The sequence below is a fragment of the Bufo gargarizans genome, chromosome 1 (genome assembly GCF_014858855.1).
Source record: "Bufo gargarizans isolate SCDJY-AF-19 chromosome 1, ASM1485885v1, whole genome shotgun sequence".
Lineage (NCBI taxonomy): Eukaryota > Metazoa > Chordata > Amphibia > Anura > Bufonidae > Bufo > Bufo gargarizans.
The window spans coordinates 433630929-433648635 of record NC_058080.1 but is presented as its reverse complement, the minus strand read 5'-3'; the positions used below and the strand labels follow the sequence as shown (position 1 = coordinate 433648635).

At 42.7% G+C, this 17707-nt stretch overlaps 1 protein-coding gene across 5 annotated transcripts in view; it reads right to left on the bottom strand.

The window, feature by feature from the left end:
• Window positions 1-17707, bottom strand: part of JAK2 (Janus kinase 2) — a 327031-nt gene that overhangs the window by 33180 nt on the left and 276144 nt on the right. For all 5 annotated transcript variants that reach the window (XM_044272134.1, XM_044272099.1, XM_044272108.1 and 2 more), the window contains exons 10-14: window positions 16394-16580; window positions 14423-14550; window positions 10659-10793; window positions 6770-6857; window positions 532-659 (exon numbers count right to left, since the gene is read on the bottom strand). In XM_044272134.1, the coding sequence (XP_044128069.1) occupies window positions 532-659; window positions 6770-6857; window positions 10659-10793; window positions 14423-14550; window positions 16394-16580 (666 nt within the window). The remainder of the gene's footprint in view (window positions 1-531; window positions 660-6769; window positions 6858-10658; window positions 10794-14422; window positions 14551-16393; window positions 16581-17707) is intronic.

Genomic DNA, 17707 nt, shown 5'->3' with positions numbered 1-17707 from the left:
GACAGCTGAACTGCAATTGGATACTAATCGGCAGCAAAGCTGGTTTTTACGTTGGGTAGTTTTTGATAAATGAGGGCCTAGGGAGACAATTGAGAAGATTTGCAGTAGGCCTATTGGAGCTCGCTCACTTACAATGAAAAGTATGGTGCTCAGGATAAACACCCTATTTATGAAGGCCCAGAAGTTTCTCTGATATTTGTGACAGAAAGAAATGGGCTTCACCTTTTCAATAGTTAGTGAATAATACTATATTTTTTTCTGAAAAGTAATAAAATGGATAACCTGTAAGTTCAGTGATGTGCAGGGTGAAAGAAACTTAAGCGTACAGCAATCCCTGCTTGAGAAGGAAGGTATCTACAAAGTTATCTTTATTGCTTTAAGCTTTATTTTAGAATAACCGGAAGAGCCATGCATTTAAAAAAAATAAAAAATTCTGTAAAAGTGCCTTAAATATTGGGCCATGTTCTGCTGACCGGCTCCCTTTACTGGACAAAGCAGTGCATACTTACTAAGAAACCTGTATCTACTCACAAGAAAATGCAAGGCCCAAGCCAGCTGTTTTGAAACTTCCAATTTCCACATGATGTTAACCGAATTTTTGTTTTTCTTCAAGTAAATGTCCAGCGAGCCAAATTTTGCATATTCCTGGACAAGAATACCTAACAGAAAAGATGCCATAGGTGACTAAGTATGTTCTAATACACAGTCAACTCTACGATCATTTGCAAATAACTAAATTCAACCCCTTTATACAGTGTCTAGGCATTTACAGTTGAAGTACAGATACTGAAGTAGGTAATCATTAGCAAATGCATACAATTACAATTGCTACTTTTAAGGCCAGAGCTTAGGCCTCTTTCACACTTGCGTTGTCCGGATCCGTCGTGTACTCCATTTGCCGGAATTACACGCCGGATCCGGAAAAACGCAAGTGAACTGAAAGCATTTGAAGACGGATCTGTCTTCAAAATGCGTTCAGTGTTGCTATGGCAGCCAGGACGCTATTAAAGTCCTGGTTGCCATAGTAGGAGCGGGGGAGCGGTATACTTACAGTCCGTGCGGCTCCCGGGGCGCTCCAGAATGACGTCAGAGTGCCCCATGCACATGGATGACGTGCCATGCAATCACGTCATCCATGCGCGTGGGGCGCCCTGACGTCACTCTGAAGCGCCCCGGGAGCCGCACGGATGGTAAGTATACTGCTCCCCCGTTCCCCACTACACTTTACCATGGCTGCCAGGACTTTAGCGTCCCGGCAGCCATGGTAACCATTCAGAAAAAGCTAAACATCGGATCCGGCAATGCGCCGAAACGACGTTTAGCTTAAGGCCGGATCCGGATCAATGCCTTTCAATGGGCATTAATTCCGGATCCGGCCTTGCGGCAAGTGTTCAGGATTTTTGGCCGGAGCAAAAAGCGCAGCATGCTGCGGTATTTTCTCCGGCCAAAAAACGTTCCGGTCCTGAACTGAAGACATCCTGATGCATCCTGAACTGATTTCTCTCCATTCAGAATGCATAAGGATAAAACTGATCAGGATTCTTCCAGGCATAGAGCCCCGACGACGGAACTCTATGCCGGAATAAAAGAATGCAAGTGTGAAAGAGCCCTTAGCCATATAATAAATAAGAACGTATCCCACGGCAAGCATGGCAGCAACCTACTGTCAACTGCTGCTTTCTTCGGTTTCCTGTAATTGTGTCTCTGTTCACAATTGTGTTTGGGGGTTCTGGGCCATTTGTTTTTCTGGATTTTATAACTGCAATGCTATGTTTTACAGTGCCTTGCAAAAAGTATTCACCCCCTTCACTTTTTTCGTGTGTTGTTACACTACAGCCTTCAGTTCAATGTTTTGTTAATTTGAATTTTATGTGATGGATCAGAACACAATAGTCTAAGTTTGTGAAGTGAAATGAGAAAAATATATAAATAAAACTATTGTTTAGAAATAGAAAACAGAAAATTGGCATTTGCATATGTATTCACCCCCTTTGTTAGGAAGCCCATAAAAAGGTCTGATGCAACCAATTACCTTCAAAAGTCACATAATTAGTGAAATGGTGTCCACCTGTGTGCAATCTATGTGTCGCATGATCTGTCATTACATATACACACCTTTTTTGAAAGGCCCCAGAGGCTGCAGCACCTAAGCAAGAGGCATCACTAACCAAACACTGCCATAAAGACCAAGGAACTCTCCAAACAAGTAAGGGACAATGTTGTTGAGAAGTAAAAGTCAGGGTTAGGTTATAAAAAAATATACAAATCTCAGATGATCCCCAGGAGCACCATCAAATCTATCATAACCAAATGGAAAGAACATGGCACAATAGCAAACCTGCCAAGAGACAGACGCCCACCAAAACTCACGGACCGGGCAAGGAGGGCATTAATCAGAGAGGCAGCACAGAGACCTAAGAGAACCCTGGAGGAGCTGCAGAGTTCCACAGCAGAGACTGGAGTTTCTGTACATTGGACGACAATAAGCCCTACACTCCATTGAGCTGGCCTTTATGGCAGAGTGGCCAGAAGAAAGCCATTACTTTCAGCTAGAAACAAAAAGGCACGTTGTGAGATTGCGAAAAGACATGTGGGAGACTCACAAAATGTATGGAGGAAGGTGCTCTGGTCTGATGAAACTAAAATTAAACTTTTCGGCCATCAAAGAAAACCCTATGTTTGGAGAAAACTCAACACATCACCCAAAGAACACCATCCCCACAGTGAAACATGGTGGTGGCAGCATCATGCTGTGGGGATGTTTTTCAGCAGCTGGGACTAGGAAACTGTTCAGAGTTGAGAGAAAGATGGATGGTACTAAATACAGGGATATTCTTAAGCAAAACCTGTACCACTCTGTGCGTGATCTGAGGCTAGGACGGAGGTTCACCTTCCAGCAGGACAATGACCCTAAACACACTGCTAAAGCAACACTTGAGTGGATTAAGGGGAAACATGTAAATGGGTTGGAATGGCCTAGTCAAAGCCCAGATCTCAATCCAATAGAAAATCTGTGGTCAGACTTGCTGTTCACAAGCGCAAACCATCCAACTTGAAGGAGCTGGAGCAGTTTTACAAGGAGTTATGGGCAAAATCCCAGTGGTAAGATGTGGCAAGCTCATGGAGACTTATCCAAAGCAACTTGGAGCTGTTATTCCCGCAAAAGGTGGCTCTACAAAGTATTGACTTTAGGGGTTGAATAGTTATGCACATTGACCTTTTCCGTTATTTTGTCCAATTTTTATTTTATTTTTTATATTTTTTTTAAGCAAACAAACATCTTCAAAGTTGTGGGCATGTTCTGTAAATTAAATTATGCAAATCCTCAAACAATCCATGTTAATTTCAGGTTGTGAGGCAAAACACGAAAAAAGTCAAGGGGTGAATACTTTAGCAAGGCACTGTATGTCAAAACCATAAACAGAAACATAGCAAACTCGACTGAAGTCAATGGAGCCTGCAAATGTTAACCCAGATACTTCGGAAAACAGATCCAGCATGCTGTAGATATGATGACTCCGCTATAAAAAGGGAGGCATGATGCAAGTGTGAACAGAGCCATAGCAAGGGCTGTGACCAATAAAAAAATTAATGATTCTTTTTGACAGCTTGGAGGATTAAACTTTGTTTAAGGAGATTCCTAGTCCAAGAATTCTGTGAAATATTGTTGTATACTGTACATAGGAGTCAGATGTATAAAGTAGGATGTATTTGAGTAAGATTATATATATAGATAGATAGATATATATAGAGCAATTCCTCTTAATACATATCTAATTGCAGAAAATCGCCTATTTTGATAATACAGCTGTCGAGAAATTTTTTAGCATCAGTTTATCTCACATTTCAAAGACATAATACAGGCTACCGCAAACAGCAGCCGTCATTTTGCTACGAACCTTTTAGAATGTTCTATATTTCTGCATAAATTTGACTACTGTACATTTTAACACAAGTCCTAAAAGTAGACAAAGATAACCAAATCAAACAAATGAGTAAATTTTAATATTCGACTTGGTCTAAATAATCCATTATCACATACCTGTGGGTGTCAAAAGTATGTGAACGTTTGCTTTCAGTATCTGGTGTAAGCCCCTTGTGCAGCAATAACTGGAACTCCAGTAACTGTTGATTAATCCCTCACGTCGGCTTGGAGGAATGTTAGCCTATTCCTCTGCACAAAACAGCTTTAAATGGGTATTCCCATCTTGGGCATTGGGGTCATAATCGCTAGGATATGCCACCAATGTCTGATAGGTGCGGGTCCGACCTCTGGGACTCACACCTATACTCAGAACGGAGCCTGCAAACTGGCGGAGGGTGCACCACGCATGCATGGCCACCCTTCATTTATTCTTATGGAGCTTTTTCTGCAGATTCAGTGATTTACTGGGTTTCTGCCAGGCGGAGGCTTCTGCCCAGCAGTGTTCCCAGTGACGTCACCGGCAAAAACAAGCTAGGGCAGCGCCAAAGCCCACCCATTAGTGCCGGTGACATTACCGGCAACACTGCTGGGCAGAAGCCTCCACCTAGCAGTGTAAAAATGTAAACAAAAAAGCCCTTGCCCTGCCCGATTCAGCACAGTGCAAGGGAGAGCATTAGAGCATGAAATGCTCCGATGCTCATCTCAGATGGGATGCCTGGGTGAAAAAGGGGATATGTCCGCGTTCAGATCTGAACCCAGACAACCCTTTTAACCACTCTTTGGAAAAATGACTTGTGTTGGTTAGGGTCGTTGTCTTGCTTCTCATTTTCTCTTGAGATTCAGCTCCTGGACAGATGTCCTGACATTTTCCTTTAGAATTTGCTGGTATAATTTGGAATTTATTGTTTAATCAAGGAAGGCAAGCTATCCTGGCTTAGATGCAGCACAACAGACTCAAACCATGATACTACCACCACTGTGTTTCATAAAGGAGATTAGATTTTTATGCTGGAAGGCAGTATTTTCCTTTCTCCAAACATAATGCTTCTCATTTAAACCAAAAAGTTCTATTTTGGTCTCATCCATCCACAAAACATTAGGGCACATTTATTAAGACCGGCATTTTAGGAACCCGTCTTATTAAAGACCCATAGCTGGCTGTGGTTCCGCCAAAGTTATGGAGGGGCCTGGGCAAGTTCTAAATGTAATACAGGTTCCGAGCTGTCTTACATTTAGAACATTTTCTACGCCTAAAACAGACGATGAGATGGGCTTGCTGGCCTGTCCCCTTCCCCGCCGGGCCCACAATTTTAGACCTGGTGCGAGCAGGGCGAAGTAGCAGACAGCAGGGCAACAAACCGTTGTGCCGCTATTTGCGCCTGAAAAAGGCCTACTTTAGGCGTATTTCAGTATAGTAAATGACTCACATTGTTCCCATAGTTGTTCCATAGGTGATCTACAGCAAACTACAGGTGGGCTAGCAATGTTCTTTTTCGATACCAATGGCTTTCTCCTTGCGTTCCTGACTTGTGTCCTCTTGACGGTGGATTAGTGATAATGTGAGTGAGGCATTTAGCCGCTTAGAGGTTACTTTGGGAATGGCCACTCCTGAGAAGGGAGTGCACTTTTTGTGCACATCTGTGTGACTGTGGATTGGTGTCCAAACTCTTAGGCCTCTTTCACACGGGCGTCGCGTGTGAGGGACGGACAAGATGCGGGTGCGTTGCGGGAAAATGCATGATTTTTTCTATGCGAGTGCAAAGCGTTTTAATGCGTTTTGCACGTGCGTGAGAAAAATCAGCATGTTTGGTACCCAGACCCGAACTTCTTCACAGAAGTTCGGGGATTGGTGTTGTGTGAATTTTATTATTTTCCCTTATAACATGGTTATAAGGAAAAATAATCGCATTCTAAATACAGAATGCTTAGTAAAATTGGGATGGAGGGGTTAAATTTTTTTTTAAATTAAACTCACCTCATCCATTTGTTCGCGCTACCCGGCTTATCTTCTTTCTTCTTCATTGATGACCTGGGAGGAAAAGGACCTTTGGTGACGTCACTGCGCTCATCACATGGTCCATCACCATGGTTATGGACCGTGTGATGAGCGCAGTGACGTCACCAAAGGTCCTTTTCCTCCCAGGTCATCAAAGAAGAAGAAAGAAGATAAGCCGGGTAGCGCGAACAAATGGATGAGGTGAGTTTAATTATTTTATTTTATTTTTTAATCCCTCCATCCCTAATTTACTTAGAATTCTGTATCAAGAATGCTATTATAACCATGAAAATAGCACCGCATCCGCACTTTCACCCGGCCTGCGTTGTGTGAAAAATAAAGAGCATGCTGCGATTTTCCTGCAACGCACAAGTGATGCGTGAAAATCACCATTTATGTGCACAGCCCAATAGAAATGAATGGGTCCGGATTTAGTGCGGGTGCAATGCGTTCACTTCACGCATTGCAGCCGTGCGGAAAACTTGCCCGTGTGAAAGGGGCCTTATAGATGGTTTTGTAAACTTTTCCAGCCAGATGAGCATCAACAAATCTTTTTCTAAGACTGTTCCAGCATTGCGGGATGTTTGTAAGGCTCCATCCAACAATAATTCCGGCAAATATGCCAAGAATTGGTCAAACGAAAACAGCTGCCAAACAGCCTGCCCACAGGTCGCCCACTCACACTTTTCCTTAATAAATAAAAGACCAGGTCTGATATTTTTGACTCATTTGATTTGGTTATCTTCATCTACTTTCAGGACTACTACTGCTACTTTAGGTCAAATTTATGCAAAAAAATTAAAATATTTTGAAGGGTTTACTAACTTTCAAGCAAAAATTCTACTTACTCTCATCTCCACATACACAGACACCATAATTCAAAATCAAATGTCTGTACGACAGCTGGCTCATCATACTTGCTGCTTCAAAGAAGGACTGAAAATCACATAGAAAATGTAAAATGTCAATAATAAAGAAAACATAACACCATTTGTGGAAAGTATTACAAGAGGACCATTTCTGAAATCCAAGGTTTTAGCACGAATCACTTTGAATTATGTTGGCTTGAAAGGCCAACATATTGTTCTTCGATTTTTTGTTTATTATGTTGCTTGAAAAAGCCTGTCCCATACTGTTATTCTGTCACATACTGTTATTCGATTGTTTCAGCTTATTATTTCGTTTTATTCTTCTCTGCCCCCCCCCCACTCCCCCCCTTTTTTCTATACGCTACGCCTCCTACAGTTTTGGAGTTACAAACGCCAAACTTTCCACAGTTCTTCGACCTATAGTGAAGTAAGTTGCTTGTGGTTTAATAGGCGATCCCACCCTCCGTGCCGGACCACCCAAGAGGCCTTTTTTGCCATTGACTTTGACAGGGAAAATTTTCAAATCGCTCCCACTCGCACAGTTTTGAAGCTACGCTCCCTAAACTCGGACCACATATTGTTGGTGTTAGTTTTAGGAGTACAATTACCAAACTTTTCACACTTGTTCGGCACATACCCGAATAGGTTCCTTGTGCTTTGTTAACCGATCCCACCCTCTGTGCCCGTGGGGCGGCCCCCCGAAGACCCCACTTTTTGCCCTAGACCTTTATTGGAAAACTGTAAACTTTTGCCACTCGTACAGCTTTGAAGTTAAACTCACCAAACTTGGGTCACTTAGTCATGGGGTCAACCTAAAAAATTTCTGTCACATTTTGGGGACTTTAAAAAGTGGGCGGAGCCACAAACAATCAGATTTTCCCTATTGACTTCAATGAGAAAATTTAAATTGCTGTCATTCTAACAGTATTTAAGCCAGAATACCCAAACTTGGCACCGTGGGTCACTGGGTGACTGGGGTTAAAATGAATAAAAAGTGGCCGGAGTCTACAACGGCCAATAAAATTTCAGCCATTTGTTTAAATGGGAAAATTTAAAACTGCCGCTGCTCTTAGACTGTTAATGGCAGGGTCCTCAAACTTGGCACAATTGGTCACTGGAGGACTGAAATTAAAATTCTGAAGAGTGGGCAGGGCCAGAAACAATCAATCAGATTTATTTGATTGATTTTTCTCACATTATTGATGTCATAGACCTCAAATATCACAAATGTGGTCATTGGGTGTTTCCACTTCAAAGTCAGATAAAGAAGGTGGAGCCACCAACAACCAATAACTTCACTCGTTGATTTTTAATAGAAAACAATAAAACTGCTGCCATTTTTACACGTTAAGTGCCATAATTCCCAAACCTTAAACTGTTAGTCACTGGGTGACTGTGGTTCACAATTAGGGGAAAAAGGGGCGGGGCAACAACAGCCAATCAGATTTCAGCCATTGAGCTTAATAAAAAAACAGATAAACTGCTGCTATTATCACAGTTTAAATGCCAAATATCCCAAACTTAGCACAATTACTCACTGGGTGACTGCGGTCAAAATTCAGAAAAAGAGGGTGGAGCCTAAAACTGCCAATCAGATTTCACCTATTGACTTCAATGTAAAACTTTTAAATACTGCCATTCTCACAATTTTAAAGCCAGAGGCCCTAATCTTGGCACAAACCATGACTGGGTGACTGGGCTAGAGTTGTTGCGATACCAAATTTTTGATTCGGTTTCGATACCATGAAAAAGTATTGCGATACTCGATACCATTCGATACCACGCGAAAAAAATAAACAAAAAAAGCCACGTGCATTCCTCATTTTTAAAAATGGCGAATCGCGCAGTTTTTATTTTATTTTTTCTGTTCCGGCATTCACCACCTAGATTTTTTTTATATATTTTAATAGTTTGGACTTTTCTGACGTGGCGATGTAATATGTTTATTATTTATATATTTTATATGTGAAATTGGGAAAAGGGGGTGATTTATACTTCATATTTTAGTGTTTTTTTTTATTTTTTTTTACACTTTTTATTTAATAACTATTTCCCCCCTTAGGGGCTAGAACCTGGGATCTTTCATCCCTTTTCCTATTCAGCCTGATAGATCTCTATCAGGGTGAATAGGACTCCACACTGTCCCTGCTGCTCTGTGCTTTGTGCACACAGCATCAGGGATGTTACCATGGCAACCAGGGCTTCTGTAGCGTCCTGGCTGCCATGGTAACCGATCGGAGCCCCAGGCTTACACAAATGGGATGGGGGGTTGAGGGGGGGGGGGGCACACTGCACCACCAATGATAATTACCCCTTTATACAGGAGGCAGGTACTGGCAGATCAGCGGCAGTTAACTGCCGCTGATCGCAGCTCCCTGTCAGGGGCAGGGTGCCGGCAATGCGATTCTGCTGCCGGCACCCGCCTCCTGTATGTGTTAAAGACTGACTACTGTATATGAGTCCAGACTTTCACTATCAGGCCACACAGAGCGGCGCCCAGCGATGTCCCAGCGCTCACCATTAGTCCTGGGCGCCGCTCCGTTCGCCTGCAGTGCTCCATTACTGTCTCCTCTCCTGCTCCACATGCTGCTGATTACTATCGGAGCGATGGGAGGAGACATCAGATTCACTAGTGGGCGTTCCTTCTCCCTGGCTGTAGCGCTGTCCAATCGCAGCGCAGGGAGAAGGAACGCCCACTAGTGAAGCTGATGTCTCCTCCCATCGCTCCGATAGTAATCAGCAGCATGTGGAGCAGGAGAGGAGACAGTAATGGGGCACTGCGGGCGAACGGAGCGGCGCCCAGGACTAATGGTGAGTGCTGGGACATCGCTGTGCGCCGCTCTGTGTGGAAATAATCCTATCATTGGTGGCGCAGTGCGCCCGCCCCTCCTCCGCCCCTCTCTTCTCATTGCCGCCCCTCCTCCGCCCCTCTCTTCTCATTGCCGCCCATCCCCCTCTTCCCATTGGTGGCAGCGGCAGCAGCACAGGGGGGAGGGAGGACAGCTTCCTTCTCCCCGTGCTGCTGAGAGAGAACATGAGAGCGCCGATAGCAGCGCGCTCATGTTCAGAGATACTAGACTGCGCAGAAGCGCAGCCCAGTATCGAAAAAACGGAAATCCCGGTATCGTATCGATACCGGGACAAAAGTATCGATTGGGTATCGAAATTTCGATACCCGCAACAACCCTAGACTGGGCTTAAAATTCGGAAAACTGGGCAGAGCTTAAAACAGAATCAAATATTACCTAGTGCTATTCAATGGGAATATTTAAATTGCTGCCATTCTTACACGGTTAATGGCAGGGTCTTCAAACTTGGTACATATGGTTACTGGGTGACGGGAATTCAAATTTAAAAAGTGGGCAGAGCCACAAACGACCAATCAGAGTTTCCCTATTGACTTCAATGAGAAAATGTAAAAAGCTGTTATTCTTACAATACGAAAGCCAGAGTCCCCAAACCGGCACCATGGGTCAATGGGTGAGTGTGGTTAGAATTTAGGAAAAGTGGGTGGAGCCTTTAACAGCCAATCACATTTCAGCCATTCGTTTTATATGGGAACATTTTAATTACTGCCGCTCTTTGACTGTTAATGGCAGGGTCCTCAAATTTGGCAGTCAGTCAGTCATTGGGTGACTTGGGTTAAAATTTTAATAAACCAGGTTAAACAGACTTTGCTTATATCTCTAGCGTTTTCAAGCCAACATCCTGTGGTTTCTTCAGAAACGACACCATCTAGTTATATTATACAATTTCTATTAATGGAACAGAAAGGTTGAACAGATGACGATGAATTAATTTATCTATTTGTCTAATTATCTATAGAATTTCTAATCTCTCATTCCTGTTCTACAGTTCTAAAACAAACCTCAGAATACTTGCGATGTGATTTATCCAAGACTTTGAGAAGAACTTCTGTTTCATGGATTTGATTGTAGTCTCCTATTTCCTCCCGTTTTCCTCGAAATATCTTCGTAAAAGTACCCTGTCCAAGATTTTCAGCCTATAAGGGGTATAAATGTAAAGGCTTATAAATATTAAAAGCAAACTCTCAATTCCATTGGGCACTAACTGCCACAAACTAAGCCCCCATCTGTAAATCTATGGGTGGCATATACAAATATTCCTCACTGGTGCCATGCTTTTCCTCCTATGTATTGTTCGCACACAAAAGGAAACTATAGGATTACTACATTTACCACCAATATCTGAGAAAAGTTCCAAAGTATACTACAGACAAAAGATTAACAGAATTGTTTAGATCACTAACAATAATCTTTACATGAAGAGGTTCCTGCAAGTATAGCAATCAATAAAATCTGTATTTCTCAATATCCAGAAGTAGGGTTGACTATGTGGCAGAGAACAAAGCTTCTTAAATAATTCTTGCTTTTCTAATAGGATCAAGAGATGCCAAAGATCGAAAGCTGCACACAAAGTGCGAATGTTCTTCTTCGAGCAGCACAAATCATCTCCTGCCCTGTACAGTACAGCAACCGTCACAGGGTTCAGCAGTGGCCAGAGCGCCAGCATAATCACATTTCTGCAACCGTTTATACATGACGCTGAAGGGACCGTTCCGACAATTAAAGTCATTGGGCGGTCCCCAAGTGACCAAATCTAATATATAGTAGTTGGTGTCACATTTTCAAGTGAGAATTTATTTAAAGAGCATCTGTCAGAATGATCTACCCTATTAAGCCCAGGCGTACTGCATGGTAGGGTTGATCATGCTGATTACATTGATATATGTATTTTGTCTATAGGCTGAACTGCTGCCAACACATCTTACTTCCTATATTTATACAAATGACCAATTTTGGCACCGGGGGGCCATTCGTAGCTCTTGGAGCACCACTACTGCTATGCTCCTTTGTTCCATTCATCCCCCCGACCCCTTCTCTTTGATTGACAGGGCTAGAAATATCGTTTAGCCCTGTTTTCTGGTGCCTGCACTGTGGCTGACTTAATCATAGGTAGTCCAGTGTTATTATGGTGGAAACAGTCATTAGTGTCTTGGCTCTGTAGAAGGGAGCAAGTGCTCTTCCGCTGTCTGTGAAGCCACCGGTGACATCAGTCCACCCGGAAATGCACGCGTCGGCAGCTGCACTGACAGCAGAGGAGCACAGCTGTTGGGAGAATTTAAAGGTCAGTATTTCTTTATCCCCTGATAGTGATTGCTTCCATCTCCAGAGGCTTCGCTGCCACCAATGACTGCTGGCATGCACATTGTCACATTCGCAAAAATCAGGCATTCCTACTGGAATGCGTTATTTTGCCAAAACACAATATGCCTGGTTTAATATCGTTGATCATACTGACAGACACTCTTTTAAAGTTTTCCAAGATTATAAAAAGATGGCTGCCTTCAGAAACTGCACCACAACTGTCCAAGTATGGTGTATTGTATTGCAGTCAGGGTGAATAAAAATCAATGATTTTTTTTAATTTAAATCGAAAAAAATCAGATTTTTTATTTTATTTAAAGGAGGACCTTTCACTCGTATACAAACTAAAAACTAACTCTATCTGTGGGCAGAGCGGCGCCCAGGGGTCCCCCTGCACTTACTAGTATGCCTGGGCGCCGCTCCGTTCGCCCGGTATAGGCTCCGGTGTCTCAGCTCCGTCTGTTGTGTTGGACTGATTTTTTGTAGGAGGCGTGTCCCTTGCTGCAGTGCTGGCCAATCGCAGCACACAGCTCATAGACTGGCTATGAGCTGTGCGCTGCGATTGGCCAGTGCTGCAGCAAGGGACACGCCTCCTACAAAAAATAAGTCCAGTACAACAGACGGAGCTGAGACACCGGAGCCTATACCGGGCGAACGGAGTGGCGCCCAGGCATACTAGTAAGTGCAGGGGGACCCCTGGGCGCCGCTCTGCCCACAGATAGAGTTAGTTTTTAGTTTGTATACAAGTGAAAGGTCCTCTTTAAATCGTATTTTTTTTTTTATTTAAATCGGATATTTTTGATTTAAATCAGATTTTTTAATATAAAATGCTTTTTGAGGAAAATATATTACCATCCAAAGGTTATTTCATTATGAAATAAAGATTACTTTTTTTTAATTATGTAGAATAAGGCTGTATATGTTTAATTGTTTTGTTAAATTCCATTAATCCATTCACAATGTCATGCTCTTCCAGAGGTTTTTGTAAGATTACTGGGTAGTTTCTCTTCCTACAAGATATTATCACAGATGCTTGGTTTAATTTTGGAGTTCTCAAAACTGAATTTATAACATTAAAAGAGTTGAGAAAAAGATCTTAATCCCAACTTCTACAAACCTATAAATACAGAATCAACCCCTTCAGTGCTAAGTTTAAAGTTCAGTGAATAGAATATAAACAATATTTTTCTAATTGTTTGGAGTGGAATAGATCTGCCCAAGAAGAAAGTGAAACTAAGTGTAAGGAGGAAAAGGCAAGCAGACAAGGAGTACTACAAAATGAAAGTGAAACTTTCTGAGCACAGTACTGCACAGCCACAGACAGACAAGTCTTTGGATCTTTTTGTGTGTATGACCTGAGGTTTATCACATTCTTTCCTTGGAGGAAAAAAAACTATAATGGCAGCAGGCCGTAAAAGAGACACAGTTTGGCAATATTTTAATGAAGTTCCTTTACCTATCGGTAAGGCACGCATGCGTGCAAAATGCAAACACTGCAACAAACATGGGTGTTTAAGCAAATAACATGCTGTAATGTTATTGTTTCACTTGAATAAATCCTATTTAAATTGATATTATTAAGGTAATGATTATTTTTCTCCTTCCTAAGTACAACAGAAAAATTGTCCAAATATGAATCTTTATGTAAAAAAACTATGATTTAAATCAAGCCTTACTGACTAGTGATTTAAATCGTGATTTAAATCGGTTTGATTTAAATCAAATCCACCCTGATTGCAGTTATTTTTGCAATGCTACACATGGTCTGTGGACAGGAGCGATGCTGTTTTTGGAAGAAACCCATTTAAAGGCGAATTTACATCACAAACAATGGGGGCATATCGCTAGGATATGCCTCCATTGTTTGATAAGTGCGGGTCCCACCTCTGGGACCTGCACCTACACTGAGAACGGAGCGGGGAAATAAATGGAGGGCGCACTGTGCACGCGTGGCCCCCTGCTCCCATTCATTTCTATGGGGCAGACAGAAATAGCCGAACCAGTGCTCGCCTATTTTCGGTGGCCCCGTTGAAATGAATGGAGGGGGGCTGAGCATGCGTAGTGCGTCCTCCATTATTTCCCCGCTCCGTTCTCGTTGTAGGTGCAGGTCCCAGAGGTGAGACCGGCACCTATCAGACAATGGGGGCATATCCTAGCGATATGCCCATATTGTATGTGATGGTAAAACCCCTTTAAGGGCGGATTCACGTTACATTTTTCCCATCCTTTTAACGTATAATAAAAATAAATATGTTAAAAGGATGCCTCAGACTGATGCCATACACGTATCCATTTTTTTTTTTAACAGACTGTGCAGGATACAAAAACATGGTGTGTTGCATTTTTGTATCTTTTTTTTCTCCAATGTATACGTCAAATGGAGGCATAAAACGTGATGTGAACCCACACTAAGCCTTATACATAAAACCCATGTAACAATGAATAGGATTACACAATAACATACATAAGTCAAGTCTTCGCTCCTGATCTTGTGAAAGACCATTTGACTGACATTATTGTGTCGATGTAAGGAGGGCGACGCAGGCAAGTCTGAAACTTTGTTGCTCCGGAAGATAATCAAGTTTGATTTCTCTGTAAAATAAAATAAAAAATAATACAAACCGGAAGTATACAAGGTAAACATGTTTTGCAAAAATATATACGTTTAAAGAAAAACATCTCCCCACAATGTGTAAAATTGTCAAGTGCGATTTGGCACCAGACTATGAACTGTCAGTCTGTCAGCATGAACTGCACAAAGCAATCCGCTGCCAAGGAATCTGAGAGTCAAGTAGTTTATCTAGATACTAAATGCATAATGGAATCATGTTCAATATTATTTTTAAATTGTTTAATCACATTAAAGGCATTATCCAAAACTTAAATAGACCTCAGAGAGTGACTGACCCACGGTGGGGTTCATACTTACCTGGCCCCTGCTGGATTTCTGGCTCCCTGGCTGTCTGTGCAGCTCCACAATGGGTCAGGTGCCGCACAGATGACAGGTCACTGCTGCGTCCAATGATTGGCTGCAGCGGTCATGTGGCGTCCGTCAACAGGATGTTGATGCCAGAGGATTGTGCAGCAACAGAGAGTGCCAGGGAGCAATAAGCTGGAAACTAGCGGTGGGGACCAGGTAAGAATGAATTCCACCACGGTTCAACCTCTCTATAAGGTCTTTTTAAGTCTTGGATGACCTCTTTAAATATCAAGAACTTCAGTGTTCTATTTAGTTCCAAATGCCTCAGGTATAGTTTTTTAACTCTGAAACAACAACTGAAGGGCTTGTCCAGGATTTTGATACTGATGGTCTATCCTTAAGAGAGGCCTTCAATATCAGACCAGGTCTGACACCCTGTAAATGGTGTCGATCGGCTGTTTAGTTGCCGCTCCAGTGCTGGAAGTTGGCGCAGAGACTGCACAACTCCGTCCATAGTGGATGGAGTTTGTGTCTGCAGCTCTTCTCCAATTCAGTTCAATGTGAGCAGACTGCAGTAACCAGCTCCATCCACTTCACATTGGATGGGGCTGTATACAGGGCCGGTGCAAGGATTTTTGCCAACACAAGCAAAGCTACATTTTGGCGCCCCCCCCTCGCAGCTCACCTGGCCCTGGTCCCGTCTGCAGCAGCTGGCTTCTTCTCTGTGTGGTCCTGGTATCTTCTCTCTGCTTCAGACAATCGCTGGTTTGAGGACTGAAATGTTTTGCCCTATAAGACCTAGGTTTTATATTTTCCATTACACCTCAGGTCAGACCAGCAATCAGACCCCCAATGTTAATCAGATCTCATCTCACAGCCCCAATCAGACCCCCAATCTTAATCAGACCCCCATGTCAGACATCAGCCCCCAATGTCAGCCATTAGCCCCCATCCATCATGCCCCCATGTAAGCCATCATGCCCCCATGTAAGCCATCATGCCCCCATGTCAGCCATCAGCCCCCCATGTCAGCCATCAGCCCCCCATGTCACATTTCTCCCCCTCCATGTCAAATCACCCCCTATGTCACATCAGCCCTCCATGTCACATTTTTCCGCCCTCCCCCAGTGTGCGCCCTAAGGCAGCCGCTTGGTCTGCCTTATGGTAGCACCGGCCCTGGCTGTATAGTTCCAGCACCAGAAATACAACCAGTTGATCAGTCTGTCAGACCCCAGCCGATCTGATATACATAGCCTATGCTAAGGATAGGCCATCAATACCAAATCCTGGACAACTCCTTTAAATTGTCCAATAAATAATGATTAGCTTTATTTATTACATTTTCTTATTATGTGTTAAGCAGACCAACGCTGTAAGAAAATTAAGTTATCTACAGGCTAAATTAACATTCAAGAGCTAAAATCATCTTTCTTAAATTTCTGTTCTAATACTTTTGATGAATATTTGCATGTATAATATATATATATATATATATATATATATATAAATTCTGACCTTTAGTTTTAGGGGGGCAACATCGTGTAAACTGGAAAATGATGCCATCAGATCGGACAGTTTCTTTTTGATAGCAGTTTAACAAATCTTTTAGCGTGCCAAAATTTTTCTTGGCCCCTCGGAGGTTGTATTCTCCAGTCTCAGTCTTTGTTATCAAGCAGTGCTTATACTCGGGCACGCCAGCTCGCTGTGCGGAGTAGAGGGAAAAACACATACACATTAGGAAGATATAGCATTGGGGATCTAAATGTTTTTATTAAATAAAGCTGTTTAGGTATAAAACTTGCTTCAGTGTTGCTCCAGTTTCCAGTCAGCAACATAAGTCGTGGCTGGTTTCTTCTGGGTTGTTGAGGCTAGTCAAGGTTATGTATACATGTAAACACACTTTACAGATGCCGTAATTAGAATGCATGCTTTATTTTTTTTTCTTCTTCTTTACAAACACTAATACAATAAAACTATTATATCTGTCACCTTTCCAAGATCCTGGGGAGGGGATACCTGACCAGGCTCTCACTGCTCATAAAAATAAGGGATAAGGGATGAATCCAATCCTATCTCTATATGGTACATATACCCTTGCTCTTTAATATTACAAACTTTTACTCATAAAAAGGTTTAACACACTGCCCTGAAAGAGGTTCTCCGGGTTCAGGGTTGAACGCCGGTATAAGCTTTTCTTTAATTTTTTAATCTTACTATATATGAGTGAAGCATCGGAGCATTTCCTTGCTCTGATGCTCCACCTTGTCACGCTTCATCAGGCAGCGCAGGGCTCTGTTTGTTTACTGCTGATGACGTACCGAGCTTCACATCACCATGCTAAGCGGAGACTTCTGCCTAGCTGTGAGCCCGGTGACGTCACCAGCACAGATGGGTGGTTTATGGTGATGCCCTAAGTTGTTTTGGAGGCGGGTACTATGCAAAGTAGCATAGTTCCTGCCTCCCAAACAGCCCATGGCAGTGCTACAGACCGCCTATCTGTGTCGGAGACATCACCGGGCTCACTGCTAGGCGGAAATCTCCACTTAGCATGGTGATGTGAAGCCCTGTACGTCATCGGCAGTAAACAAACACAGGCTTGCGCTGCAGTGTGACAAGGGGGAGCATCGGAGCAAGGAAATGCTCCGATGCTTCACTCATATATATCGTAAAAGAATTCCATTTAACATTAAACCAATTACATTACCAGATAGTAGATCCCTTTGATGTGATCAGAAAATGGGAGCACTCTGAAGATGAGAAAACTTGTATTTTTTTTCAATTGAAAGAGCATACTGTGCCTGATCGCACTGGGAGAACATACAGGAGAAA